Source organism: Theobroma cacao, chromosome 1, assembly GCF_000208745.1.
Source record: "Theobroma cacao cultivar B97-61/B2 chromosome 1, Criollo_cocoa_genome_V2, whole genome shotgun sequence".
NCBI lineage: Eukaryota > Viridiplantae > Streptophyta > Magnoliopsida > Malvales > Malvaceae > Theobroma > Theobroma cacao.
In genome coordinates this window covers 907,418-932,762 of record NC_030850.1, presented here as the reverse complement: position 1 = coordinate 932,762, position 25,345 = coordinate 907,418, and the positions used below count along the sequence as shown (strand labels likewise).

Genomic DNA, 25,345 nt, shown 5'->3' with positions numbered 1-25,345 from the left:
CAACTTTCAAGATTCCTCTAGGGGACAGAATGTTACCTGCCGACAGAACATACTTGTAGAGAGCGAGAGAGAGACCAATTTTTAAACCTTTCTTTTTCAAAGTAATAATCAGGAAAAAGAAAAAGAGGTGATTCCCATCACCAAATCAGTCATTCAAATCCTCATCAACAATTTAGCAGGGCAACAAGACTTTTTTGTTTTCACAACCATGCAGACATAAGTGGCCTGGTTCCTGCTGAATTAGCAAAATCCAATCTAGTGACACAACCATATCACAAGATAAACAAAATTCTCATGTTCTGATCTTTGTACATACATCAACTACTTTACTTTCAAACCCAAGTGATGAGATCCAGATTCCAGCATTGCCAGGACAGAATTAACTGCAAATTTCAGGCTTTCCTTACTCAAAATGAAAATTCAGAGTTACATCATTATGAACTTCCTGGATAAATGAATCAAACAACATAAAACTTTTAAAAAGAAAGGAAAAACTTAAATTAAATTAAACATCAAATAAATACCCTCTCCTTAAACCCACCTATATAAGCTCTAGAGAACCATCCAAGCAGAAAATTTTTAAAGGCTATAAATTAAGGTTGTTGCTGGGCATCCATATAACCAGCATCAACCAACACTTTCTCTCTCTTAGCCAACTCAATATCTTCATCAACCATCATCTTCACCAATTGCTCAAACCCAACTCTTGGTTTCCACCCAAGAACCTTCCTTGCCTTGCTTGAATCACCTTTCAAATTATCCACTTCAGCAGGTCTGCAATACCTCTTATCAATCATAACGTGATCTTTCCAATTCAACCCAACATACCTAAATGCCACTTCCAAGAATTCTTCCACCGTGTGCGACTCCTCCGTAGCCACCACGTAATCGTCTGGCTTCTCCTGTTGCAGCATCATCCACATGGCTTCCACATAATCCCCAGCAAAACCCCAGTCCCTCGATGCTTGCAGATTCCCCAAAAACAACTTGCTTTGCAACCCAATCTTAATTCTCCCAACGGCCCGAGTAATTTTCCGGGTCACGAAATTCTCTCCTCTCCTCGGAGACTCGTGATTGAACAGAATTCCATTACAGGCGAAAAGCCCGTAAGCTTCCCTGTAATTCACAGTGTACCAATGCGCAGCGCATTTAGAAGCTGCGTATGGGGATCTGGGATGAAATGGGGTGTTTTCAGATTGCGGCGGAGGAGTGGATCCGAACATTTCCGACGATCCAGCTTGGTAATACTTGATATGGCTCCGACCCGTGGCGGCGATGTGGGATCTAACGGCTTCCAACAATCGGAGGGCTCCCGTAGCCACCACGTCCGCAGTATAATCAGGGATTTCAAAAGAGACTGCAACATGGGATTGCGCAGCCAGATTGTAAACCTCGTTGGGCCGGATGGTGTCGAGCCAGCGACGAAGCGAGGAAGCGTCGGTGAGGTCAGCGTAATGGAGCTTCATCCGAGCCTTGAGCGCGTTGTGCGGGTCGATGTAGATGTGGTTAATACGCTGCGTATTGAAGTTGGAAGACCGGCGTATCAAGCCGTGGACTTCGTAGCCTTTGTTGAGGAGGAACTCGGTCAGGTACGAACCATCTTGACCTGTGATGCCAGTGATCAACGCGACCTTCCGTTCAGCACTCGCGTCGCCGTTAATGGCAGCAGATCCAGATCCGGATCCGGCTCTGGAAGTATCATTTTCGGCTGCCATTTTCTGTCTAAATCTGAGTGGAAAAAGGAAATTGACGGTGGATTCTAAAGAAGGAAAAAAATGGAAGAGGACGCGCTTTCAGTGCTTTCAAGCGATTCTGGCTTTTATAGGTGAGGAAGTTTAAGGGGAGAGGAAGACTGAGGAGGCTAAAATGGTCAATGAAGAACAAATAAATATCATGTGAGTTTACTATTTTGTCCTTAGCAGGGGATTAAGTGCGGTGCAATTTGATTGGTCGGAGTGTGGTAAGTTGTCTGCTTGTGATTGGTTAATGACGAGAGGGGATTGACTTTTTATGCAAATCTCAAACTTGTTTTTCTCTGGACTTTTAGTACTTGGAGGTCAATTAAAATTGGTAAAAAGGAATTTATTTTAATAAATTTTGAGATATTAAAGAACTTATTGGATCATATATAAAGTATATTTGATTTAAAATAAAATGATCCCTTGAATTCAATTAATTTGATTTAAATTTTTATTTTATATTAAACGGTTATTTTTAGTACATCAATTTTGATTATATGCGATATTTTATTATAGTTTGGTTGAGTATGATTATGTTTAAAGAAAATTTTGATTTTCTTTAGAAAAAAGGGATTCGAATTTATGCTCTTTTGAGTAAGAAAATTATTTACTAATCAATAAATTGGATGCAAAAAATTCATTGAATTGATTCTTAAAATTTTAAGATCAAACCAATCCTTTATCCACACAAACATGATAATTCGTAACAAAGTAAAGAATTATATACAATTTTATTCTTGTGAACAAAAAAAACAAAAACCAAAAGCATATATTGATATTGTGGTAATTTATGGAGAAAATTTGTTCCATTTAACCTCAACAAAATCCCCCACGGACTCAAACTCTTTGCACTTGAATCATGGTTTGGGCCACAGCAATAAACCCGGAAGGCAAATTTGGGCCAGTACCTAAGGCCTTGAACGGGTCAAACAAAAGATACAGACAGATTTGGGCCCCAGCCCAAAGCACATCTTAGCCGATATAGAGTAATAACTTAATACACGTGTAACACGACACGATTAATAACACGATTAACACGTTTAACACGATTAAATAAAAATATTTACAATTAAATATAATTTTATTATTTAAATTTAAAATCTATAATTATCAAACTAATTACAATAAAATAAAAATAATAATAATATCAAATAATCACTAAAAGTTAAAATTTATGATTGAGCATGTATAATTACATTATACCCTTTATAAAATTAAAAAACTTATTAAAATAATTATTTAAAATTATTTATATAAGGTTAAAATAATTTTTAATATGTTAATAAATGTGTCACGTATACACGATTAAACACGATAACACGATTAAGTAAACGTGTTTTAAACATATTTGTCGTGTCAGATACGAAACACGTTAACACTAAACTCAAAACCTATTTAACTCGTATATTCTCGTGTCGTGTTCAAAATTGTCAGGTCTACCACTGATCGTATAAAATCCTAAATTCATCACTTACAAGAAAAAAAATTGAATAATTTACATCTACTAAAACAAATTAGTATGTAATTTGATTTGAAAAATATTGGTAGCCGGTCCACCTCGATGGCATAAGTTTATTGAAAAAATCTTTAAATTCTGTTAATAATTTTTTTTGTTGGTGTTAGGTTCATTTGATTAATATTAATATTAATGAATATGGATTATAAGAAAAATATCAAGTTCTAATTATTTTAATGTTGACTTCTTATCATATATCTCCTAAAGATAATGAATCAAGATTTAAATACCTAATTATTTTTTTTAAAAGAAATACTTAATTAATTACTCATCATGTAACCACTTCAGTATAATTCCAAAATTAGTCATACTTTTTTGGACCTAAATCATTACTTGTATTAATGTTCTACAATACTTCGTGTTTAATTTAGGAAATACAATTAATTTGCAAATTCACGTAAGAAATTTTAAAGATAAATATTAATCCATTTAAACAAAAATAATTGATCAAAATCCATTAAATTCGAGTTTATTCAAAATATATTTTATTTAACATTGTTATTAATTGATTCAGAAAAATAATTTATTTGATTATTTCTATCAATTTTTTTATATTTATGAAAATTTGATCATTCGTAATAAATTTTTTAAAAATACCTAAACTATTTCAATCGAAATAACGGATCGAAAATAAATCAATTTTTAATTATTTTAATTATTATAAATTTTTAATTAAAATTAGAAAAAATAAAAGTTTTGGGGTTGAATGGATCAAATGTGGATAAACCTTAACCGCCGTACAAAGTAAAATCCAGCGCAGCAATTTTCGATTTTGACCCCCTGAATCTCGCGTTTTTATTAATTACTCGCTGTCACCTTCCCCTGTACGAGTACGACGCGGACTCCTCCCTTTATAAATTACAAAGCCTGCGCCTTTAGGGTTATCTGCTCCTATGATTTTTGCCTAGTTGCGTCTCGAGCTTTCAATTCTTCGAAAACGTGAGAAAAATCATCTAGAAAAAATTGCAAATTTCTTCTCTATCTCTAGGGGTTTCGATAATAGCTACTGGATCTTCAAATCTCTCATCGTCTTTTAGGGTTTCGAGGTTTGCTAATCGGATTAAGTTTTTAATCTGATTAAAGTTTTTTGTTTTGATTGTGCTGTTTTTCCCCATCTTTTCCCTTTCGGTTACCGGAAAAAATTTAAATTGGAGATAAAAAATTTTGAAGCGAAAAAGGAATCGACATTGATTTGAGATTTTATTGAAAAATATGAAGCGATCGAGGAAATCAAACAGGGTATCTTGGGCTCCAGGTGTTAATCTTTGTCAGGTATAGCCGCCATTATTATCTTCGATCAATCATTAGTGGTTTCATTGCCTTTTTCAGCAGCTGTCTTTTTTTTTTTTTGCCTTTTCCTTTATAAATAATTTCAGAAATTTTACTGGTGGTAATCCCTAATATCTGATAATATTATTATTGGTATTAATTTTACCTTTTTTATTTATAAAAATTGAAATCGAATTTTATTTTGATCGTAACTGGAATTTCATCTAAAAGTTTGAGCTTTTAAGTACTCGATTATGAAAAATACTGATTCAGTAATCCAGAGCTGCAATCAGTTCTCTAATTGTTTATTAATAATGTTGATTATAAGTGATTATTTGAACAATAATGGTACTATGAAATAAGGAAAATAAAAAAGAGAAAGAAGAAGAAGAATTAATGAATCCCAGAAAATAATTGTGATGAAATTTGTTAAGTGGAAAGAATTATTGAAGATATTGAAGTGATTCAATTGATTACTATAATTTGCCCAAGGGGCAATTGTAATAAATTATGTACAAAGTTTAATCTCCTAAAATATTTGTAATCAAAGAATCAAGAACATGGTATAATAATTAGTAAGGCATTAAAGTTGTAATCTAAAATTATCAAGAATGTTGGACAATAATATGCCTTTCGACATTAAGAATCAAATCGAAAGGAACTTATTAGTCTGAATTTGTTGATTCTTATATGATACTCTTTAAAAGTATGGTTATCATTCTAAGACCTTTGTCATTGGTAAGCAAAGCTTTATCTAATGCATAAGTGAATATGCTGCCATTTGGTTCCAAAAAGAAAGAATTTGCTGTTAATTCATACTTTAGGTAATTCAAGTTGGGAATTTTCAATTTAATGTTGGAATCTCACCACTAAATCTGATATATTCACTTTCTGTGAATTTCTGAAAGGAAAACATATATAAGAAATGCATAAACAGCGGCATCAACCCTTCTTGATGAAGGGAGATAACTTTTCTTTAAACGAAAAAGGGGGAAACTTATTGTTTTGTATTCTCCCTTATTAATAAAATTGTTAAGCACCTATTGTTTCATCAAAACTTTATCATAATGTTCATCTTGCTTGATTATTATTAATATCGAAATCTTAAAGCTGTTAGTCTCAAATTATTCTGACTGCAATGCTGAATATACCCAATTATAAATGTTTCTGCTATTACTAAAGATAAACGACTTTAATATGCTAAATATTGAGTACAAAATGAAGTAGGAATGCATACAAGGCTCAGGTAAAGTTGAGGTTTTGCTCCTAGGGCAATTTGCTAGCACTAATTGTGACCAATGATTGTAATGAGCCTAATGAGATTACAGTGTTAAAGAACTTAATTTTTGCTTAGCAATAGACTTGAGTGTCTAGTTGCATACCAGCTTTGGATGTAGTATAAGGGAGCTGCAATCTTTCTTTAAAATTTATATAGAAATGCACTGAATTTATGATGTATTTCTAAGTTAAGTTGCGACTGCTGGTTCTGTCACATTTCAGTGCATTTAAAATTGTCAGGCAGTTGCAACTTTGTTAGTTTCAAGCTATGTCATTACCGTCTATGATTACTTAAAACAGGAAAATGGTATGGCTAGTTGATGTCATTTGACAGAACGTTCCATAAATAAATTTAGGCCTTGACATTGTTGAATTTGTCTGTTGTAAAGATTGATATCTCATCTAGAAGAATGGTGATTATTGTGAATATCTAATGATGCTTATGTTCTTTCCTTTTATATGGTCATGTCATAAAGAGCTACTGGATTTTGGTTTTTGGGGACACCGTTATCTGAAAGATCCTGTCATAATAAAATTTATTAGGGTAGTTAATTTCTTTATCATTGGTAAGTGGAAAATTTCAAGTTTTGAGTATGTATTTGCCTGGAAACTATAAATTCCTAGAGATATTGGTATGTTGTGTTTGGGTGAGGTCTTCAGTTATGCTTGCATGTCTTGAATCTTCAAGTCCTTAAGCCTTTTCTCCCCTGTTTCCCATCTTTCTTAGGGGTCACTAGAGTTCATGCCATGAAGGTTATTTATGTACACAATCAGACAATTTAATAATTATTAACCTGCTAAAGGGGACTAATATTGTCTCAGGTGAAGCTGTTTCTGGCAGAGGATTGCCCTTCAAAAGTTGGTGAACTTCAAGATACTCTTCAAGCTAAAACATCATGGACATTGCAGCCCAGTGGAATGTGTGCTAATGACCTCCCCCCTGGGTTTGAAGGTGGTCATCATGTGAATGGATTGAAGTATGATCTAGCTGAGATGCCTAGGATCCAATGGACATGCCCTCCAAAAGTAAGCAGATCTATCTGTTCTTTTGTTTTTTAAAAAAATAAATTGCTTTTCTAATTTCAAAAGATCTCTAGTCTTCATATAGGTTTTGTACCATGATGGTGAGAGACTTGTGGTCTTTTGAATCGTTGTATATCAACTTGTGGCATACTATTATCTTGATATTTTCTGTTTTGAATTGGACTCGAAATCTAACCTTTTACTTTTTGTCATGTTTAAACAGTTTGTCTTGAATTTCAACTGGCACGTTGCAGCGGCTGAGGAGAGTGAGGAGGTAGAGGCTCAAAAACTGCGAGAAATGAGAGTGCTTGAAGCAGTTTATCCTCGCCTTTCTGCCATTCCTCCTAGGTACAATTTCATCCTTTCTTCTGCAGATCTCTAATAGTTCCTTTTTTTCTTTATCTGACTGTGTCTTAATCATCCATTTTTTGTAGTCCCTCTGTTTCTATGGATGTAGAAGTTGAACCTTATGATGATAGGCGAACTCCTCTTGTTCCTCTAACTCCAATTGAAGATGAGGAGGGCGCAGATGTATCATCAGATTTTGCTGCTCAACCAAGAACTCTCTCCAACTCCCAGACAGCTGCATTGATAATGCCCCAGGGTCTGTCGGGATCAGGAACTCACGGTATGCCAAATTGCCCTAGTTCTGCTGTGAAGTCACCTGCCCTTGACATGTTACCTGGTGCAAGCTCTGATGTAGTTGTAGCTGCTTCGGCTGCCTTATCTGCAGTCATGAAAAGCAAAGAGCAGGGAAATTTGATCGACACTGATTTGCTTGTTAAAATCCTTAGTGATCCAAAGATGGTAGAGAAATTAATCCAGGATCATGGAAATCTACCCACTGCTGCCAATGCGGTAAGTACACCTGTACGCACCTCAGAGCCAGAAACTATAATAACTTCTCTGCCCCGCTCAAAACCTGCTATAGTTTCATCCCCAATGCCAGCTGACAGAAACTCAAAGCATTTCATAAAAGAGTTCCAACCTGCATTAACTATGCCAGCTCCCAGGGCAGACATCGTTTCCGTTTCTATGCCTAAGAGAGTAGAGCCTTCAGTTCCCTCATTTGCGGATATAAATATGATTTCCGGACATAGGGCTGCAAATGGTAATGCATACTCCACCTTGAACAAGATGCAACCTGCTCTTAGTATGATGCCTGTTCAGCCAAAACCTCTTTCGGAAGTGCAGCCTGCTATTAGTTCAACACCCATGCAACTAAATGCTGGTCTAGCTGTTACCGCGATGGCAGCAAACCCTGTGAAGGATGCTAACTATATTAAGAACCTGATTAGGGAACATGGAAGAGAAAAGCAAGAGCCTAAAGTGCACAATATACCAAAAACTGTAAGTCATCTTAACCACACCCAGAACCAGAATATGGTACAGAACATAAAACCTGTGGCTTTAAAAGCCAAGTTTCAAAAACCTTGCATGTATTTTAGCACTCCAAAGGGCTGCCGGAATGGGTCCAATTGCCTTTACCTGCATGACAAGTCATTGCAGTGGCAAACAGGCAGAACATTGGAGTTGGAAGCTCCAAGTGCCAAGAAAATGAAATTAGGTTGGGAAATTACTGGAAGGATCTAAGTAAGATGGATGGCTTCTAATTTTCAGTGTAAATACCCTCTCTTTTTTTCCTCCTTTGAATCCTGTATAGAATTTGAGCGATTTACCAAAAAGAGAAGGGAGTTCAAAAGTTTGGTAGAAGAGAAATGTAAGAGAAAATTTCATATTTAGAAGAACTTCACTCAGAACTTGTAAGCAGTACAGGAATTTTTCAATGGGAGCAAGAAGCCATGCTGAGGAAGAACATGATAATGGTTGTAAACTAAGATAAATTTTATCCATTACATTCATAAATCAGTTTAATATGATGGATATCTCTTCAAAATAATAAACGATGTTAATAAATATGATTTAATTACTAAATCTTAGCTTATGATTTTATAGTTTTTTTTTTAAAATTAAGAGACGAGATTTGATTTAAGTAATTAGATAATATATTAATCAATGAATTAAATGCTTTTTAGGTAGGAGATCAAACACTTTATATCTTATCATTTTTCATTTTTTTTTTTACTTTTTGCCAAAAGCAGACGACGGATAATAAACTCATTCCAAAATAAAGTGCAATTAATGGCAAAAGGAAACAAGTTCTCAAACTTGCTATCTTTCTCCAATCCAACAATCAGTGGACATAAAATCTGCCTGACTCACTGAGCTTTCACACACTAAAACTGCTATAAACTCATTCCTCATTTGAATAGAAACATTTCCCCATCAAACCCACTTAAAGAGTACAAAATTAATGAAACAGAGAGTGAGAGAGGGAGGTTGGGTTGGGGAGGGAGATCGATATTTTAACCAAAAGCTTTTATTATGAACAAGCAAACAGTCTCACACCATAAACCAAAATGGTTCTGCAATTAAATGCTGTAAGCAACCAAATTGTTCGCAAGCGTTTAGGTCACTGTCAAAGTGTAAAGTAGCACTCAATAAAATTGGCCATAGGCATTATCGAGAACAATTTCAGAATATTCTTGAATATATTTTCTGAATACACTGAACTAAATTGCTCGATATATCCAGGCATCATCAGCGATGATAATCAACCGGTTCTCATGATGATGTGAACCCCGCTATCAGTATCCACAATGTCACTTATCTCACCAACTTTAAGAGCATATGTTGCATTCTCGAATGGCTTCTGCATCTGGCCTCGACCAAAAGGACCTGCACAGAAAGTTTATATTAGGTTTTGTTCAGATTATGACATATAATGCTGGTAATACAAACTAACCCAGCGAATCATGAACAAGATTAGAATTGGTCATGTTCCTTGTAGGATATTGATAAAGAAGATTACACTAATATAACAATAAGTCAATTAATTGGCAGTGAAAAGTTCAATGTCAATAATGGCATAAAATGATAAAACATGCCCATTATTGCAAAATGTCCTTGAATTAAATGATTGTTTAGCTTCCCGTGTCGAATAATTAGTGTGCCTTGAAACCTTGGGATCAAATCTTGTAATCAAAACTCCATAAGGGATAAGAAGAGTTATGGCCTAAGAGGGTGAGATAGGTTAAAATTATCCATTTTATATATACATATATAACTATTTTTATCTTTTTCAGAAGCACAAGATACGAAAAATACATCAGAAAAGGGCTCGATCCATCAATTAACCTAGACTAGAAAGACAATTCGTGAAAGATTATCACCACAAGAAAGAAAAATAACAGACATAAAATCAGATACAAAACGCTCTTGTCAAATTCTCAGCTTCTATGAGTTTCAAACAAAATAAATAAAATGCCTCGGCAATACAGTTTGTATGTGCTTTAAATACTCCCATTTTGGAAAGCATCATGGTACCCTTCACAAAACCTTTACGTAAGTTACCTCAAGTGTTAAAACTTTGCAATTCTGCAAACAGGTAATTTGGTTTGCCAGGTTAAAATCTTGAGTTGCACAGCAAAACTTCGCCGTCAAAACAGATTAAGACTTTAATTCTTCAAAGAAATACTCAAACACAGAAGCAAAGCAAGCAACAAAACTAGAGTTATTAATATATTGGTTATCTCTTGAGCCGATGGATGACTCAGAAACAACCTGTTGAGTAAAACCAAGCTCACTATTACATCTCCAACTTGCAGAAGTGTGCAATGCTCACGTTTAGAGCATTAGGGTATCCCAAAATTTCTACTATCTTTAAGACTTGAAAACCTAATTCCACTTTACCTTAAATATCTGTTCTTCCGACGTATTCCAAAACCCTAGTAACTAAAAATAAGCATTGAACAAATCCATAACTATACGACTCGATTGGGATTATCTTTTCAATCCTTTGTATTACTCAAAGCTTCTTTTTTTCCTCCCAATATTCAGCTTTTGGCAATTTTCTAAGCAACCAAAACATCGGTATCCTTAAAAGTTTGAACTTTTGCACTTGCAATCAATTCAAAAGCAAAGGGGAACAAACTTACCGAGATCCCCGCCACGTTTAGCAGAGCTGCAATCGGAGTAGCGAGATGCAACCTCGTCGAACTTAGCCTTGCCCGAAACGATGTCGTCACGGAGGGCTTTGAGCTGCGAGACAGCAGCGTCTCGAGTGGTGTTGGAGATGACGCGACCTTCTGGATCCTTCCAGGAAGCCTTACGGCGAGAGCCTTGGTGCTTGATCAGTATGTGGGCTGCCCTCACTTGATTTGCCGCCGTCGATGATGACATCTTGCTCTTCTTCCTGTGGTGGTGGCTTTGGTGGTGGTGGTTGCTGGTGGTTGTTGGGTTCTTGCCTTTCTGTTTCTCCGCCGCCTCTGTTCGATCTGCTGACGAGATCGAAGCTTTCTTCCTCTTACGATCCGAATCTATCTTCGCAGCTTTCGGGAGACTGCAAAAAGAGTGGAAATGCAAAAAACAAAACAAAGAAAAAGGCAGCTGCTTTACTATCAAGCTGTGGGTTTTAGTTTTATCAAGAGAGAAAAGCCGCTGTTTACCTGCTGACGTGGCGTTCCTTCATTGGTGGTAAAAATCAACTTGATCATCCTTAAAAATTTGAAGGCTTTTCCCATGAAGAAGACATTAATGACATTTGGGATTCTCCAGCATTTGCAAATATGCGAATTATTGCTCCAAGAACAAGCCAAATTTGAGTATAAATGACTGATTTGTTCATTTAAATGCTATTTCCAAGGATGAATCAGAGGATTACAGGCTGTGGAAAATGATGGAAACTGGCTTGGATGCTTTGCCACAATGCAGATGCCATTTGCATTCTAACACAAGTGGCAATGTCAGTACATCAATTTTCAGGCTAGCATATTGTTTTGACTTGAGTTGCCACATGGATTTAAATCATAATCAGATTGGAAACTCTGGAATTCATTACACTTTGGGGCCTAGAAGACTCTGTGACAAGCCTTTATAAGTTTCCCAAACTGATTGATTCATTGATCTATTGGAAAACATAGACTGTTCTTTTATGCCTGGAGAAATTTTCAATCTGCAAAAGAATACTACATTTGATTCAATTTCCGTCCATACAATCAGCCTAAGCTCAGCTAAAAGGTTAAAACCCCACAAAATCAAGTCGCTCAGCTGGGAAAATGCAGGAGTTTTCATTTGTCTGAAGCTTTACTCAGATGGCCAGCTATACATCTCTCAAAACAGGCCAACCTTTTCTGATAATTTCATTTATCTTTGCATCAATCTGCTTTTGTATCCTTGGGGGGCAAAGCTCTGCAGCATATCCGTTCAGTTTTGTTGCCAGATTTGACCTCTCAAGCTCATCTTCAGGCAGATTTCCTATCAGCTGTAGCAGCAACGGATGGCGTTTGAGCTCAAATTTCTGTGCATTTAAAACATTGAAATTTATAAGTCATTTACCTATCGCAGCCAGAAATCCTTGGCCTTCTAAATCTATATGGTATATAGTTTTCAGTTATCCAAATTCTTGTGCACATATAAACCTGGTTAGTGGTTATCAGTTGATAATTACTATTAACACAACATTCATGCTTGAGCTTGCCAATTACACTGGTCTAAAAGCAAAAGTTTAAAGCATTGTGGAAAAAGAAACAAATAAATAGAAGACAATAAAAAAAATGGCAATCAAAATGACAAAGATAGCAACTAGACAAGAGGAGAAACCATTTTCTTCCAAAATGAGATGCAATTGAAATTAATTAGTTCATGATGCCGTCCATACCCAGCATGCTCCCAATAACAGAAATCCTTAGAATCCTTATTCAGTGCTAAACAAGCATCCAACTAACCGGCATGTTATTTCAAATTCAAATGTATTAAACAAGTTCTGCGCATTATAATCCAAGGCAACTGACAACTTAAAGCAACTCGTGGATCATAAGCTACAACAAGCAACTATCACACAACCTCGCCTCCTTACTGCCTCTTTCAAACAAGAAAAAAAATGGGAGAGCACCAAACCTGATGTTCAGGTTCCGCAGGATAAAATGATCCAAGTTGTTGAACTTGAGTCGTCACAATGCTGTTCCGCGACTTGGTTTGCTCCCTTTCTTTGCTCATGGCAGCTAATCTAGCCTCTTCAGTCCCATTCGTAAAAATAATAGACCTGTTGAATTGAGATATGAAAGTTTATCATTAAAAAAGAGTGGGAATGAAGTAATAAAATGGTTTTTTCTTTCATTTTTGGTTACCCCATACCTGTACTGATTACCTACATCTGGACCTTGGCCAAATACCTGCCTTGGATCATGACTAGACCAAAAAATCTCCAAAAGTTGCCTGAAATTAATCTCACTGGGATCATATTCAACCTGCCCATCATTCACATAGCATACACTTAATCAAATTTAAATGAAAATACCAACATTCTTTTCAAACATTTTTATAAAAATCAGATATTTTCCATATTAAGTGTTCAGCCATTAATTTTCCTTTTCTCTTTTGGAAGAATTCATTCCGAAAACAACAGTATAAACTATGTCACAGACTCAGCAACTAACCCAAGAACAGATCTATGTCTACAATTTCTCAGGGATTATTAACAAAAGTTTTCCTAATTAAATATGCTAAGTTTTATACTTCTAAACAATGAAAGAAATATAAAAGGAAGAGGGCATTGAAGAGAAAGCAACGGACCAATACGGACTCCGCATGGTCGCCCAAACTTCTGTATTCGGGGTTGATCTTGGATCCGCCAGCGTAACCAGCAGTAGTTCGAACGACACCGTTCAAGCATCCGAAGACGGCCTCCGATCTCCAGAAGCTACCGAGAGCGAAGACCGCGGTCTTCAGGGACTGGTCTGAAAGGTCCCTAGGAGTGCCCGAGATCCGATCCGGAATGCGAATGGAAAATGCTTTACCGGCACATAGAATTGTTGACAATGAAGCCAAAGTTAAGAAATTAAGGAGAAGGATATTCCACTCCGCCAAAGCCATTTCTCGTCGGGATCGTCTCAGGGTGAGCGAAAGAAAGGGAGGGAGATTCCGGGTCGATCAAGTACCCATGGTCGTGCAATGATTGGGCTCAATTTTTTGAGAATGAAAAAAGGATCAACGGTTGTTTGGGCTCCAGTCTTTGGGAACCTGGTTTTAGTTGGGTCCGTTGGATCTCTCATGGCTGTAGGAGAATTCAGGTTTGAGTTTCTTAAAGCCTCAGCTGGGCTCATTGAAAAGCCCATTGGGAATTTGCATTTGGTAATTGAAAACACAAACGTGAAGGGGAATGACGGTCGAATTCTTTACTTTTTCCTTGATCCAATTCTTACTGCTTAGCCCAATAGAACCATAGCCTTGTTTTCTGGCCTAAGCCCAAATTCTTGAACTACTAGTTCTGTGGCACTGGCCCCCGATCAAGGATTCAGCTGTATATTTTTAGCACTTAGTAATGAATATTGTTCATTTCCTCTTTAAAATATGAAAGTTGTCAAATGGAATTTCAAGTCAAGATCAGTTTTCAACCATTAATCCTGAGTTAAGAACAACAAATTGATACCTTCCCGTGGCTGAACCAAGATATAGGGTCTAAAGGCCAGTTTCCGGATGAATCAAACTCTCACTCCAACCCAAAAAGGTCCAAAGGCCAGTCTCCGGATAAATGAAACGCTCACTCCAACCCAAAAAGTTCAGAAAGTTGGCTCCATCTAATCCCGAAAATGTAATTGACAGCCATCTCTGCCTTACCTCAACTATGATCAGTCTTAGAACTTGCCCCGTTCAGCCAACTAAGTCGACATCCACCATATATTTGATAAACAGCATGCAAAGCATCATATGAAAGCTTGAGGAAGAACATGGATCATAATCATTGACATCAAACACTTGAGTAAAAATCCAAATTGAAAACATAACCATCGCTCAAACAACTCCAAACAGTACCATTATCTGATAATTCAAACAAAATTTCTAGCATAAATGTGCTGAATACTCTTGAATGTAAATATGAAGAGCAAAGAACTAAAAACAAGTAATATCCTAAGCCTAAGCCTTATCAGCCTTGGCGGCAGTAGCAGCAGCTTGTCCTCTGAGCCTACCAGTCCTCCTTGCAGCAATAAGACCAACCTTCTGCCCAGGTGGAGCATCACGCCTAACAGTACTAGCATGACCGATGTGTTGATGGTTACCACCACCATGGGGATGCTCAACTGGGTTCATTGCCACACCACGCACCTTAGGCCAGCAGTTCCTTTTCACCTTAAACTTGTGGTAAGCATTACCAGCCTTGAGAAGAGGTTTCTCAGTCCTACCACCTCCTGCAACCTGGCCAATCATAGCACGACAGCCACTTGGAACAATCTTCTTGGAACCAGATGGAAGCTTGATCCTGTAACATCAAACTCCAAAAGGTCATTGCTGAAACCACTAATTACCCAAAACTTCCACCATCATGTTCATCTATATTTAATCATTATACATCTACTTTCAAAGTTTAAGTAAAAACTATCATTGAAGCACGTAGGCATCAGCAAGATAACAAAAAGTTCACATGTAGAGGACAGTGAAATTCAACTAAACAGATAAGATACTGAAACTTCACATATAAAGGCCTGTAAAACTCAAACTAAATGGTACTCATTGAGGTAAAACCTGAGCACGAGATCAAATCCGTGTGCTTAAAAGATGCTATTTCATTTTACATTCCATCAATTAATAATTAAAGCACATCCAGTCATTCGCATCCACCAATTAGATGAAAGTTCTTAAACTAGGCGTACATTTAAGAACAGATACAGATAGGAACACCTCAAGAAACAAAAACCACAGTGCCAAAATATATACAGGAATGAGCAATTACCAAAGCAACATTAAAAACTTATAATAAAACCAAAGCACAATCACATAGCCAATAGATCCCAAATCAAAATTAGAATTAAATCAGAGTAAGAATTAGAGACCTGGTGGTGTCGTTATCAGGGTTGTGACTAATTACAATGGCATAATCACCAGAACACCTAGCAAAAACCCCACGATCACCAACATGATGCTCGACGTTGCAAACGACAGCTCCTTCGGGGATAGATCTAAGAGGCAACACATTACCGACCATGAGAGTAGCCTTCTTACCACAGTACACGAACTGCCCCGTGTACATGCCCTCGGCAGCGACGAACAGTTCCTTCTGCTTCTTGTAACGGAAAGGGTGACGGAAGACGACGCGGGCTAAGGGTGCGCCACGGCCCGGGTCGTGGATGACTTCGGTGACGACACCCTTGAGGTAGCCATTTCGCTCACCGAAGTCGAGGCTGCGGAACCGGGCAGGACCCTTGCGGTGGTGGGTGTGCGCCTTGAAGACGGAACCCGCACCTTTACGCTGAGCTCTTATGACACGACCCATTTGCGCTGAGACTGTGTGAGGCTATGAGGAGACCTACCTCCTGCAGGCGGCCGATGGAAGAAAGTAGAGAAATGAGCGTGAAGGATTAGGGTTTTGGTCATGAAGCCTTATATAGACATCAAAGTTATCTAACGGCGCCGTTTCGGATATCTGGAAATCTAAAAAATTTAGGCCCATTACCTGTTCGGCCTGTCATCTAAACAGGCCTAGTACTTGTTCGGCCTAACCTCTGCCACTTAAATGCACAATCCAAGTTAAATATAATTTTTGAGAAGCCTTTTTAAAAAATAATTTTTTTTAAATAAAAAAACGAAAAAAGTTTTTTTTTCAAATATGTCAATTTTTTAGAAAGTACTCTTCTCTCAATCAACCTCTCTCAACTTTTTTTTAAGAACAAAATTAAAAAAAAAAAACCTAAAAGCTTTCTTTTAAAAAAAAAACATGTAATTTTTCAAAAAATTCTCTTCTTTCAGTCAACTTCTCTCTCTTCTCCTTCCCATTCCAAAAAAAAAAAAAATTAAAAAACTCAACAACAGAACATCAAAATCTAAAATTTTTCTCAACAACATAATATCATAATCTAAAATTTTTTTAATTCTTACAAAAATTAAGAGAAAAGAAAACTCAAAATTTAAAACTACATTCAGATGCTATTTACTGGTTTTATTTCTACTTCACAAAAAAAATTAATATCAAATATATCGTTTTTTTTATTTTGAGAATTGAAATATTATGGCTCGATTGTATGTTAGATCAACAAAAATGAGTGAAGGGTTAGGGTTTAAGTGAGCAATGCTTTGTATGCTATATCAACAAAAATGGGTGAAGCATTAGGGTTTAGGTGAGCAATGCTTTATACACACTTGAAATCGTATATAAACTTGAAGTAGATTTATTCATTTTTGAAATATTAAGTGATTGAATAAGGCATTAATATTTTATAATTTTAATTAAAATTAGAGCTTATATAATTTATTTTGTCAAATATTTTTAACTTAATTTTAAAAGTTATTATTTTTTATAAAAAGTTCATAATAACTTTTACAGTCTCTTAGGTTGGTTAATGCCCAATTCCTATGACCTTGGAAATTTAAAGGCCCGAAAAGCACTAATTACAGGCATCAACATTTACAAATTATTCCTATAAATTTATGGAAGATTAACAAAGCTAGCTTATGTTAATTAGTTAGGGAAACAAAAATTTACACAAAACAATTTTGATTCTTTATAAACCTTTTTTCTATAAAATACATGTTATTTATGTATAAAAAGTGTTATCTAACTAATAGCCATATTTCTCATTGACAATGAAATTTCAAATTTGAATATTACTATTCTTTTTTTGTTTTATAAAACTTGTGGCATCCCCCTCGAGGCCCATCATCCAGGTATTATATGATCTTGGTCTATTCTCTAGGCCCCACTGCAACAGTTCTGTCCCATGAACCGTTCAGATCCCGTAGAGTTGAAATGGTTAAAGGCGTCCCCTTTGGGGGGAGTAAAAGGTCTTGGGTTTGATCCGCGTAATCCGAAAGGTTCATGGACCATAACTGCTGCAACGGGACCCAAAGAATAGACCCAGACCATATAATACCTGGACGATGGGCCTCGAGAGGGATGCCACAAAAAAGGCGTAGCTAAAATGGTTAAAGGCGCTCCCTTTGGGGGGAGCAAAAGGTCTTGGGTTCGATCCGAAAGGTTCATGAGCCAGAACTGCTGCAGCGGGGCTCAAGGAATAAACCCAGACCATATAATACCTAGACGGTGAGCCCTGAGGGGGATGCCACAAAACTAAACATTCATCGATCATTCCTTCAGCTAAAACTCGAGAATTCTACACAATGAAAAACGAACGCTTAACCTAAAACATCATATCGTGCTTAAATTTTTAATCTAAAACTTGTAATATGAAGGGCATGAGAGAGCTCTTAATTCTGATCGTTTCATACCACGAGCTTGATATTTTCTCATCAAGCCATAAAAAGAAATAGTAGCACATCATTTTATTTGATTTTATTGAACAACTAACTCTACATTGCATATTGTTTTAAAAAGAGAATTAAGTATGTAATGATCAATTATGATATAAATTAAACATGATCGTTTTTTATATTACATACTTGAATATTATTATTTTTGTCTCTCAATTGATTCTATGAAAATGTAGGAATAACAGAACTACTGAAACAATCTATTTGATTTTTGTTAGATATAATCATGCAATTAATGTTATTATTATTATAAAGTAATGAAGGTTTCATAACTTTGAAGCAACAAAAGAGGTTAATGAGAGTTGTACCAACCATGTGGTGAAAATTAATCTGCTCCTTGTAAAAGGGTAAAACCCCACACCTTTCCATAAAAGAAATTGATTTGCCCATATCAATCAAAGATACTTTGTTCAACCTGGTCCCACCATTAAACCAATTAAACGCTGTTAGCACCTACTAACATTTTTTTCTTTTCCTTCCCAATATAATCTTGGCCGTTTATTCTATTTAATATCGGTGGATAAACGGCCCACCAGGTGCGGTAACACGAGGCCTTTCACGAACCTAACTACACCGTCGCACTCCACCTAAGGAGCGGAGTAGTACCCAATCAAACACGACCACGTGTCGGAAGGGGACCAATGCGCAGAATCAAACGAAATCCAGTTCAAGGCTTTTGAAAAGGTCAATTGCGTGCTGACAATACGCCGTCGCTTTTTTCCATTTCTGGGAGCGTTTTAAAGGGGAACTCCAGATAGCCAAACCCGCTCCTCCCACTGTCCAGTCTCTGTTTTTCTCTCTTCACACTGTGAAGAAGAAAAAAGAAAAAGAAATTAAAAAATAATAGAAAATCTATACATTTTACGAAATATATTTGATTTTTGAATGCTTATTTGTTACTTAAGCGAATCGATTCTGGGGTTCAGTGATCGCTGATAATCTGCATTTCTTCCGGTAAGTTCAATTCAGTTTCCTTTTTAAATTTGTTTGTAGTGAAAAAGAAAGAGTTTAATTTGTTTGTATTTTTTTTGTAAGTTCAATGAATGTTTGGTGTTCTTCTTTTTTAACTACAAAAAGGGTTTTACATTCAGGGTGTGAATTTTGAAATGGACCGAAGAGGTTGGCCATGGAAGAAAAAATCTTCCGAGAAAGCTGGAAGTGAGAAACAGGCAGTTGGAGCAGATGGAACCGGTGCTTCATTGTCTTCCTTAGCATCTCTTGGAGATCAGGTTAGTTAGGAAAAAACCCAGAAAGCTTGAATTATGTACGAAGCTTTTTACTGATTATTTCGAGTTTGGGACTTTTGTTCTGTCTTGCTATGTACTGACAGGAAAAATGTAAGAAGGTAAACTATGTTCAAATACCGATGGAATCTTACGTACGGTTGACGGGTTTGGAGGATGAAGTTAACAGGTTAAAGGGTGAAGTCAAGTTATCCGAGGAGGAAGTAAAGGAATTGAAAGGGAAGCTGTCTGCAGCTCAATCTGAGATCAATGCCAAGGATGGTTTGATTAGCCAACATGCTAAAGTTGCTGAGGAAGCTGTTTCAGGTATGGCTGAAAAATTTCGCTTTTCCACCTGTAATCCTACAATTTAAGAGTGATGATTGAGCCAAGTTTTTGTGTACTTTAGGATGGGAGAAAGCGGATGCGGAGGTTGTTGCGTTGAAACGACAACTTGAGACTGTCACTCTCTCGAAGCTTTCGGTTGAGGATCGAGCATCCCATTTAGATGGTGCTCTTAAGGAGTGCCTGAGGCAGGTAAGGAATGTGAAAGAGGAAAGTGAGCAGAAATTGCATGACGTAGTTCTAGCCAAAACCATACAATGGGACAAAATAAAGCTTGATCTTGAAGGGAAAATAGTTGACTTCGATCAAGAGCTTCTAAGGGCAGTGGCTGAAAACCAGGCACTCTCAAGGTCATTGCAGGAGCGGTCGAATTTGATAGTTCAGATCGAGGTGGAAAAATCTAAAGCGGAAGCTGAAATGGAACTTATGAAGGAAAACCTTATGTCACGTGAGAAGGAAATAAGCTCACTGAAGTACGAGCTGCATATGATTTCCAAGGAGCTTGAAATTCGCAATGAAGAAAAGACTATAAGTATGAGGTCTGCAGAGGCAGCAAACAAGCAACATTTAGAAAGTGTCAGACAAATTGCAAAGCTCGAAGCTGAGTGCCACAGACTACGAGGCCTTGTCCGGAAGAGACTGCCAGGGCCGGCTGCATTGGCCCAAATGAAGCAAGAAATTGATAAGTTTGGCCGAGATTTCAGTGTACCTCAATCAAGAAGGAATGTGGTTAAGAATACTATCGCAAATTTGTCTGCACAGGTGGAATCTGCTGATAACTTGCCACAATCCCATAAAGAGATTGATTTCCTTACAATGCGTTTGTTGGAGATGGAAGAGGAAACAAAGATGCTTAAAGAAGCTTTGGCTAGTCGTAATAGTGAACTGCAGGCTGCCAGAGACATGTGTGCTAAGACACTTGTCAGGGTCAAGAGCTTAGAAGCACAAATACAGGCCCATAATCATCAAACAAGCTCCCCTAAATCAAACTTGGGACTCCCTGCTGATGGTCCTTCAAGTCAATATGCTAGCAATGCACCCGGTACCACTTCCCTGTCTGAAGATGGGATTGATGAGGAAGGATTTTCAGCTGAATCTTTGGTACCAGCAAGCTCTGATATCTCTCGTTTGGGGATGGGGAAGAGCAGTTGTAAAGTTAACAAGCAAGAGAATGCCAATTGCTTGGAATTGATGGATGACTTTCTGGAGATGGAGAAATTGGCATGTCTGTCAAATGATGTTGCTGGAGCTAATGCTGTTTCAGACCATCCACTCAACGCTGGAAATTATGAAGCAGAAAATAAGACACCGCTCAATACTGCCAAGGGTCAGGACCTCTTCTCTGATCAACAGCTTTGTTCAAGTCAATCATCGAAGCAGGGTTCTTCAAGTGTAAGATCCTCCACAACAGAGCTTGGGCAAGATGCAGAAAATCTGCCCTTCTTGAAGCTTCAGTCAAGGATTTTTACGATTTTTGAGTCTCAAACTAAGGACCTGGATTTGGGGAAGGTCTTGGAGGACATCAAATCTGCTATATTGGAAATACAAGGATCTCTCCCTCAGCACTCAGTCACCCGTTTTTCTGAGGGAGTTCAAATAGGTCCCTCCAAACAAATGGGTGTGCCTGAGGAGAATTTGATTTTGTTAGATCAAGAAGGCATCACAAAGCAAAATTTGGCATCTGCAATATCTCAGATTCATCAGGTTGTATTATCACTTGGCAGAGAAGCAATGAGAGTTCAGGACACTCATCCAGAAGGCCATGGCCTAAGTAAAAAGTTGGACGACTTCTCTGCCTTTGTTGATAAATTTGTATTGAACGGAAAGGGTTTGGTTGACTTTATCTTGAAACTTTCTCATGTTTTTGCGAAAGCTAATGAACTGAACTTTGGTGTCTTGGGCTTTGGGGGTGATGTTGGAAAAGTCAGCAGTGATGATTACATAGACAAGGTTGCTTTGCTAGAGAATGAGGTTCAGGAAAACTCATCAAAACAGGCGTGTGCTGAAGGGTGCCAGCATATTTGTCATTCCTGTCCTGACTCAGAGGTACTTCAAGATAGAATCTTGAACCCAAGTTCTCTAGCAGCTGTTACATCATGTTCATGCTTATTAAAACAGTTGGATCAGCTGAAAGTGGATAAAGAAAATATGGCAGTGGATCTAGCAAGAAGCAACGAAAATCTTGAAAATACAAAGTTGCTGCTACAGGATACAGAGAAGAGTCTAACAGAACTAAAGTTACAGTTGGCTTCCTCTCAGAATCTCTACAGTCTGGCTGAAACTCAGCTGAAATGTATGACTGAGTCTTACAAGTCATTGGAAATGCGTGCACAGGAGTTAGAAGCTCAAGTAAACCTTTTACAGGTTAAGTCTGCGAAGTTAGATGATGAACTACTAGAAGAAAAGCGTGGTCATCAGGATGCCCTGGCTAGATTCAAGGATCTTGAGGATAAAGTGCAAAGGTAAGCAATGAACTATTCTTAATGCTTGATAATCATGTGAGCAACTATGATCCCTTAATAGTCAGTCAATTTACCAAATAAGGGAAAGGGAAATAATTAATTCAGCAAATCAATGAACTAATGGGTATTCTAAAATGATAAACTACTGAGTGTCCATTGGAAGTCATTGGTTATTTTGATGTTGCACTGTAAGCTTCATCAGTTCTTTATCGGTGGTTACACAAATCACCATCTTGGTGAAGCATTGTGTATTTCTAACTTGTCTGTAAATGCTCTGGTTTTGTTAAAGGAACACAGCATCCTTGGTATGTTCATCATCAGAAAATGAAGATTCTGACATGAAGATCAAACAGGTATGTAGTATAATGTGATAACTTTGTTGGAGAACCTAGTCAAAGAAAATATTAAGTGAAAAAACTTAAAATGAACTGTTGGGTCTTTCATATTCCATTTGAAGATGCCTCTAGAGGTGTTTGATATGCTATCTCTTGCACTTCCTTTACATGCATTTTTGTTATTTAGAGTGTTTAACTTTTCTCACTTTAATTGCTTCACCACCCATTTTTGCTTGACCTATTGCATTTATCACCATATAAAGGCTGGAGGGTTTGTTAATTGATCAGGATGTTCCTTATTTGATGTTTTTTTTAACGACTGTTAGCTTTAGAAGCTTTAGCTGAAAATGTCCTCTTTCCTCTCACTCTATTGGCAGGAAAGAGATATAGCAGCTGCAGCAGAAAAGCTTGCAGCATGCCAGGAGACCATTTACCTTCTTGGGAGGCAGTTGCAAGCTTTGCGCCCTCAGAAAGAGAACCACCAGTCTCAGTACAGTGACAAGCTGCTGGGTGAAAGTTCAATGGAAGGCAGATTGAATCATGATGGTTCTAAGTCACAGAATATTCACTGCTCTGATGACTTTGATCACATTGAGACAGATAGTGTAGCTTCTGCCGATGTGCAATCTGTGAGTGAGGATTCCTTGCGTTATTGCCATTCCACATCAAGTCCTTCAGATATTGAGCCAAACCTTTCATTGAGGTCTTCAGTGAGCTCATCTCACCTCAATCATAGGCGCACCAGGTCAACATTCTCGTCATCTACTCTTGAGCAAGAGAAACATCTGCGTAGTTTTGGTCGTCTTTTTTCTTCAAAAGGGAAGAATGGGCACTAGAATTATGCCCTCTAGCTTTTGTATAGGTTTCTAAGTTAATGGCATATATGGCAGGGGTCAAGAACTCAAGATTGAAATGAGTAGATGATCAATTTTCCACATCAATTGACTAGCCCTGTCCATCCTAGATAACATTTTCTTTTACTTATTGTTTCCAATGGGATTGTAATTGGGGTTCTAATCAGAACTCGCACATTGTAGATATTATAGTAATGAGGTAATGAAATGGAAGATCAAATTGCTTGCCTTTTCATGTGATAGACTTGCAGTTACCTTGCATAAATTATCATTCTAATCAGGTCCTGGATAGCCAAAGGAAAAAGTGCCTGGGTCTGACCTGGACCTTATATCAGATAAAATGCAGTGCATTTTACTCCTTGTAAATGCATAATAGATGCATACAATAACAACTATAAATGTAACAAAGGGTCAATGCAGAAAAAATTAAGGTGTGTCGTTTTTGAAGACAGACAAGTGCACTGAACAAGGGATGCATTTATGATATAACACCTGATTATAGGGTGAGGCACGAAGCCAGAATAAATTATTATGGACTACGACCTGCGCTCAGATTTGGTTCATGAAATTTTCGTTCACAAAACATCTCACATGCAGGAGTAAACCAACCTGAACAGGAGACTTCTCAAAGCAAACCTGAAATCCTCTGGCAAAAGAAGCATGTGGTAGAGGCAACTTCATGTCGCCACTAAGAAGCTGGAGGTCGAAACGTGCTAGACTGAAATTTGGGAGACAATGATGACATCCGAGTAAGCTGATTTGGTAAGGCAGGATGATTTTAAGTTAGGTTTGTGATGGGTCTGTGATCAGAGAAAGTCCCCAACAAATATAAGAGAACCAGAGTCCAAATCGTGAGCCAACGTGTCTGCCCTGTATCTCAGTTTACCAAACCCACCTCCAGACTAGTTTTTCTCTTTGTACATGGAATTAAACCAGTTCTGTGTGAAAGAGTATAACAAAGAAAGAGACTGATATCTAAAGGATGTAGTCAAGATTGGCGAAAGAGACGTCTATAGAATGCATAACAGGTGGCTAGTATGCAGATGCCAGTCAAGCAAAACTGGAAGAGCCATCAACTAATCAAGCCATTCTATCTTCAACCTATTACAATGGGGCCAATGGCTGCTGGCTCTTTCACTCTTTGATAAATAGAAACATATCCAAAATCATGGCTTTCCCAGCTCACATCGGAATTCTTTGAAAAGGATCGTAGCACTGACAAGTAATATCCAAGACTTCACTATCAGAAAACAGTGTGAAGATTAATTCAAAATGAAATATGAATTAGTGCCACACAAGATCAGTTGAGTTGGCAACTAGTTGAATTTTTCAGCTCCAAATTTGCAGTTCAAGCACTTAAAGTTTGGGCTTTTTCCTTACAATATTCACCCCTTGCTCTTGAGATAAAAAAGAAAAAAACTGATTAGACATGAGACACTAAATCCACCAAAAAAGTACTTGGAAACTGCAGTGATCTTAATTAATGATGCTGCTTAAGAAAAAAAATGTGCGAAATATCATATCATAGCTTGTTGATCACACTGTCATGGCATATGAGCTTTGTCTAGCCAGCAATCACAAGACAATGAGGTCCTTACCTTTTTTCACCAATGTAGGCTAGCAGACATCAAACTACAACAATTGGTACAAATGTGAGGGACATGAAAAACAAATCTGAACTGCTAACGTGGAGGACCATCTACGTGAATGCCGTAGTCCTAACAGATACTTACCAGTCAATAAGCAGAAAAACAAGGTTTGCTTATATGAGTTGCTCAGGTGATCAAATTCAGCTGCTTCTGATCTGCTTACATGGAAGGGACAAAAAACTTTGAAAAATGCTCAAGGAACCCTACCAAGCTCCAATGGACCCCAATTGCATGTGCAAAGTTTACAAGAGTGGAAGGAGATTAAGCAAAGTAGATAACTGTTTTTAGTGTCAGGCCTCCATCTTATCAACTATCAAACCACATCAAAAGATA

General features: G+C 37.3%; 6 protein-coding genes across 6 annotated transcripts; 2 read left to right on the top strand and 4 right to left on the bottom strand.

The window, feature by feature from the left end:
- On the bottom strand, nt 281-1,811 carry LOC18610793 (GDP-mannose 4,6 dehydratase 1). The gene has a single exon (XM_007046667.2). The coding sequence runs from the start codon at nt 1,713-1,715 to the stop codon at nt 594-596; it is 1,122 nt and encodes a 373-aa protein (XP_007046729.2). The 5' UTR covers nt 1,716-1,811; the 3' UTR covers nt 281-593.
- On the top strand, nt 4,131-8,643 carry LOC18610792 (zinc finger CCCH domain-containing protein 6). The gene is made up of 4 exons (XM_007046666.2): nt 4,131-4,527; nt 6,625-6,828; nt 7,049-7,173; nt 7,260-8,643. Exons 1-4 carry the CDS (start codon nt 4,468-4,470, stop codon nt 8,416-8,418), a joined length of 1,548 nt encoding a protein of 515 aa, XP_007046728.2. The 5' UTR covers nt 4,131-4,467; the 3' UTR covers nt 8,419-8,643.
- Nucleotides 9,188-11,302, bottom strand: LOC18610791 (peptidyl-prolyl cis-trans isomerase Pin1). The gene is made up of 2 exons (XM_018126014.1): nt 10,824-11,302; nt 9,188-9,564 (listed from the first exon to the last, which is right to left on the bottom strand). The coding sequence occupies exons 1-2, from the start codon at nt 11,065-11,067 to the stop codon at nt 9,440-9,442; spliced, it is 369 nt and encodes a 122-aa protein (XP_017981503.1). The 5' UTR covers nt 11,068-11,302; the 3' UTR covers nt 9,188-9,439.
- LOC18610790 (peptide methionine sulfoxide reductase A5) lies at nt 11,682-13,854 on the bottom strand. Its single transcript, XM_007046664.2, has 4 exons — nt 13,459-13,854; nt 13,021-13,133; nt 12,784-12,928; nt 11,682-12,184 (listed from the first exon to the last, which is right to left on the bottom strand). Exons 1-4 carry the CDS (start codon nt 13,756-13,758, stop codon nt 11,987-11,989), a joined length of 756 nt encoding a protein of 251 aa, XP_007046726.2. The 5' UTR covers nt 13,759-13,854; the 3' UTR covers nt 11,682-11,986.
- Nucleotides 14,601-16,240, bottom strand: LOC18610789 (60S ribosomal protein L8). Its single transcript, XM_007046663.2, has 2 exons — nt 15,714-16,240; nt 14,601-15,142 (listed from the first exon to the last, which is right to left on the bottom strand). Exons 1-2 carry the CDS (start codon nt 16,151-16,153, stop codon nt 14,800-14,802), a joined length of 783 nt encoding a protein of 260 aa, XP_007046725.1. The 5' UTR covers nt 16,154-16,240; the 3' UTR covers nt 14,601-14,799.
- On the top strand, nt 19,009-23,598 carry LOC18610788 (filament-like plant protein 5). The gene is made up of 6 exons (XM_007046661.2): nt 19,009-19,098; nt 19,236-19,373; nt 19,475-19,694; nt 19,777-22,174; nt 22,464-22,527; nt 22,887-23,598. The coding sequence occupies exons 2-6, from the start codon at nt 19,251-19,253 to the stop codon at nt 23,343-23,345; spliced, it is 3,264 nt and encodes a 1,087-aa protein (XP_007046723.2). The 5' UTR covers nt 19,009-19,098; nt 19,236-19,250; the 3' UTR covers nt 23,346-23,598.

Excerpts from the sequence above, each read along its gene's own strand:
- LOC18610793 (XM_007046667.2), bottom strand. The coding sequence starts at position 1,715 with ATGGCAGCCGAAAATGATACTTCCAGAGCCGGATCCGGATCTGGATCT.
- LOC18610792 (XM_007046666.2), top strand. The coding sequence starts at position 4,468 with ATGAAGCGATCGAGGAAATCAAACAGGGTATCTTGGGCTCCAGGTGTT. Across the intron at positions 6,829-7,048 it reads AATGGACATGCCCTCCAAAA|TTTGTCTTGAATTTCAACTG; the intron begins GTAAGCAGATCT and ends ATGTTTAAACAG. Across the intron at positions 7,174-7,259 it reads CTTTCTGCCATTCCTCCTAG|TCCCTCTGTTTCTATGGATG; the intron begins GTACAATTTCAT and ends CATTTTTTGTAG.
- LOC18610791 (XM_018126014.1), bottom strand. The coding sequence starts at position 11,067 with ATGTCATCATCGACGGCGGCAAATCAAGTGAGGGCAGCCCACATACTG. Across the intron at positions 9,565-10,823 it reads TAAACGTGGCGGGGATCTCG|GTCCTTTTGGTCGAGGCCAG; the intron begins GTAAGTTTGTTC and ends CTTTCTGTGCAG.
- LOC18610790 (XM_007046664.2), bottom strand. The coding sequence starts at position 13,758 with ATGGCTTTGGCGGAGTGGAATATCCTTCTCCTTAATTTCTTAACTTTG. Across the intron at positions 13,134-13,458 it reads ACCATGCGGAGTCCGTATTG|GTTGAATATGATCCCAGTGA; the intron begins GTCCGTTGCTTT and ends AATGATGGGCAG. Across the intron at positions 12,185-12,783 it reads CTGCGGAACCTGAACATCAG|AAATTTGAGCTCAAACGCCA; the intron begins GTTTGGTGCTCT and ends TTAAATGCACAG.
- LOC18610789 (XM_007046663.2), bottom strand. The coding sequence starts at position 16,153 with ATGGGTCGTGTCATAAGAGCTCAGCGTAAAGGTGCGGGTTCCGTCTTC. Across the intron at positions 15,143-15,713 it reads CCTGATAACGACACCACCAG|GATCAAGCTTCCATCTGGTT; the intron begins GTCTCTAATTCT and ends TTGATGTTACAG.
- LOC18610788 (XM_007046661.2), top strand. The coding sequence starts at position 19,251 with ATGGACCGAAGAGGTTGGCCATGGAAGAAAAAATCTTCCGAGAAAGCT. Across the intron at positions 19,374-19,474 it reads TAGCATCTCTTGGAGATCAG|GAAAAATGTAAGAAGGTAAA; the intron begins GTTAGTTAGGAA and ends ATGTACTGACAG. Across the intron at positions 22,175-22,463 it reads CTTGAGGATAAAGTGCAAAG|GAACACAGCATCCTTGGTAT; the intron begins GTAAGCAATGAA and ends GTTTTGTTAAAG.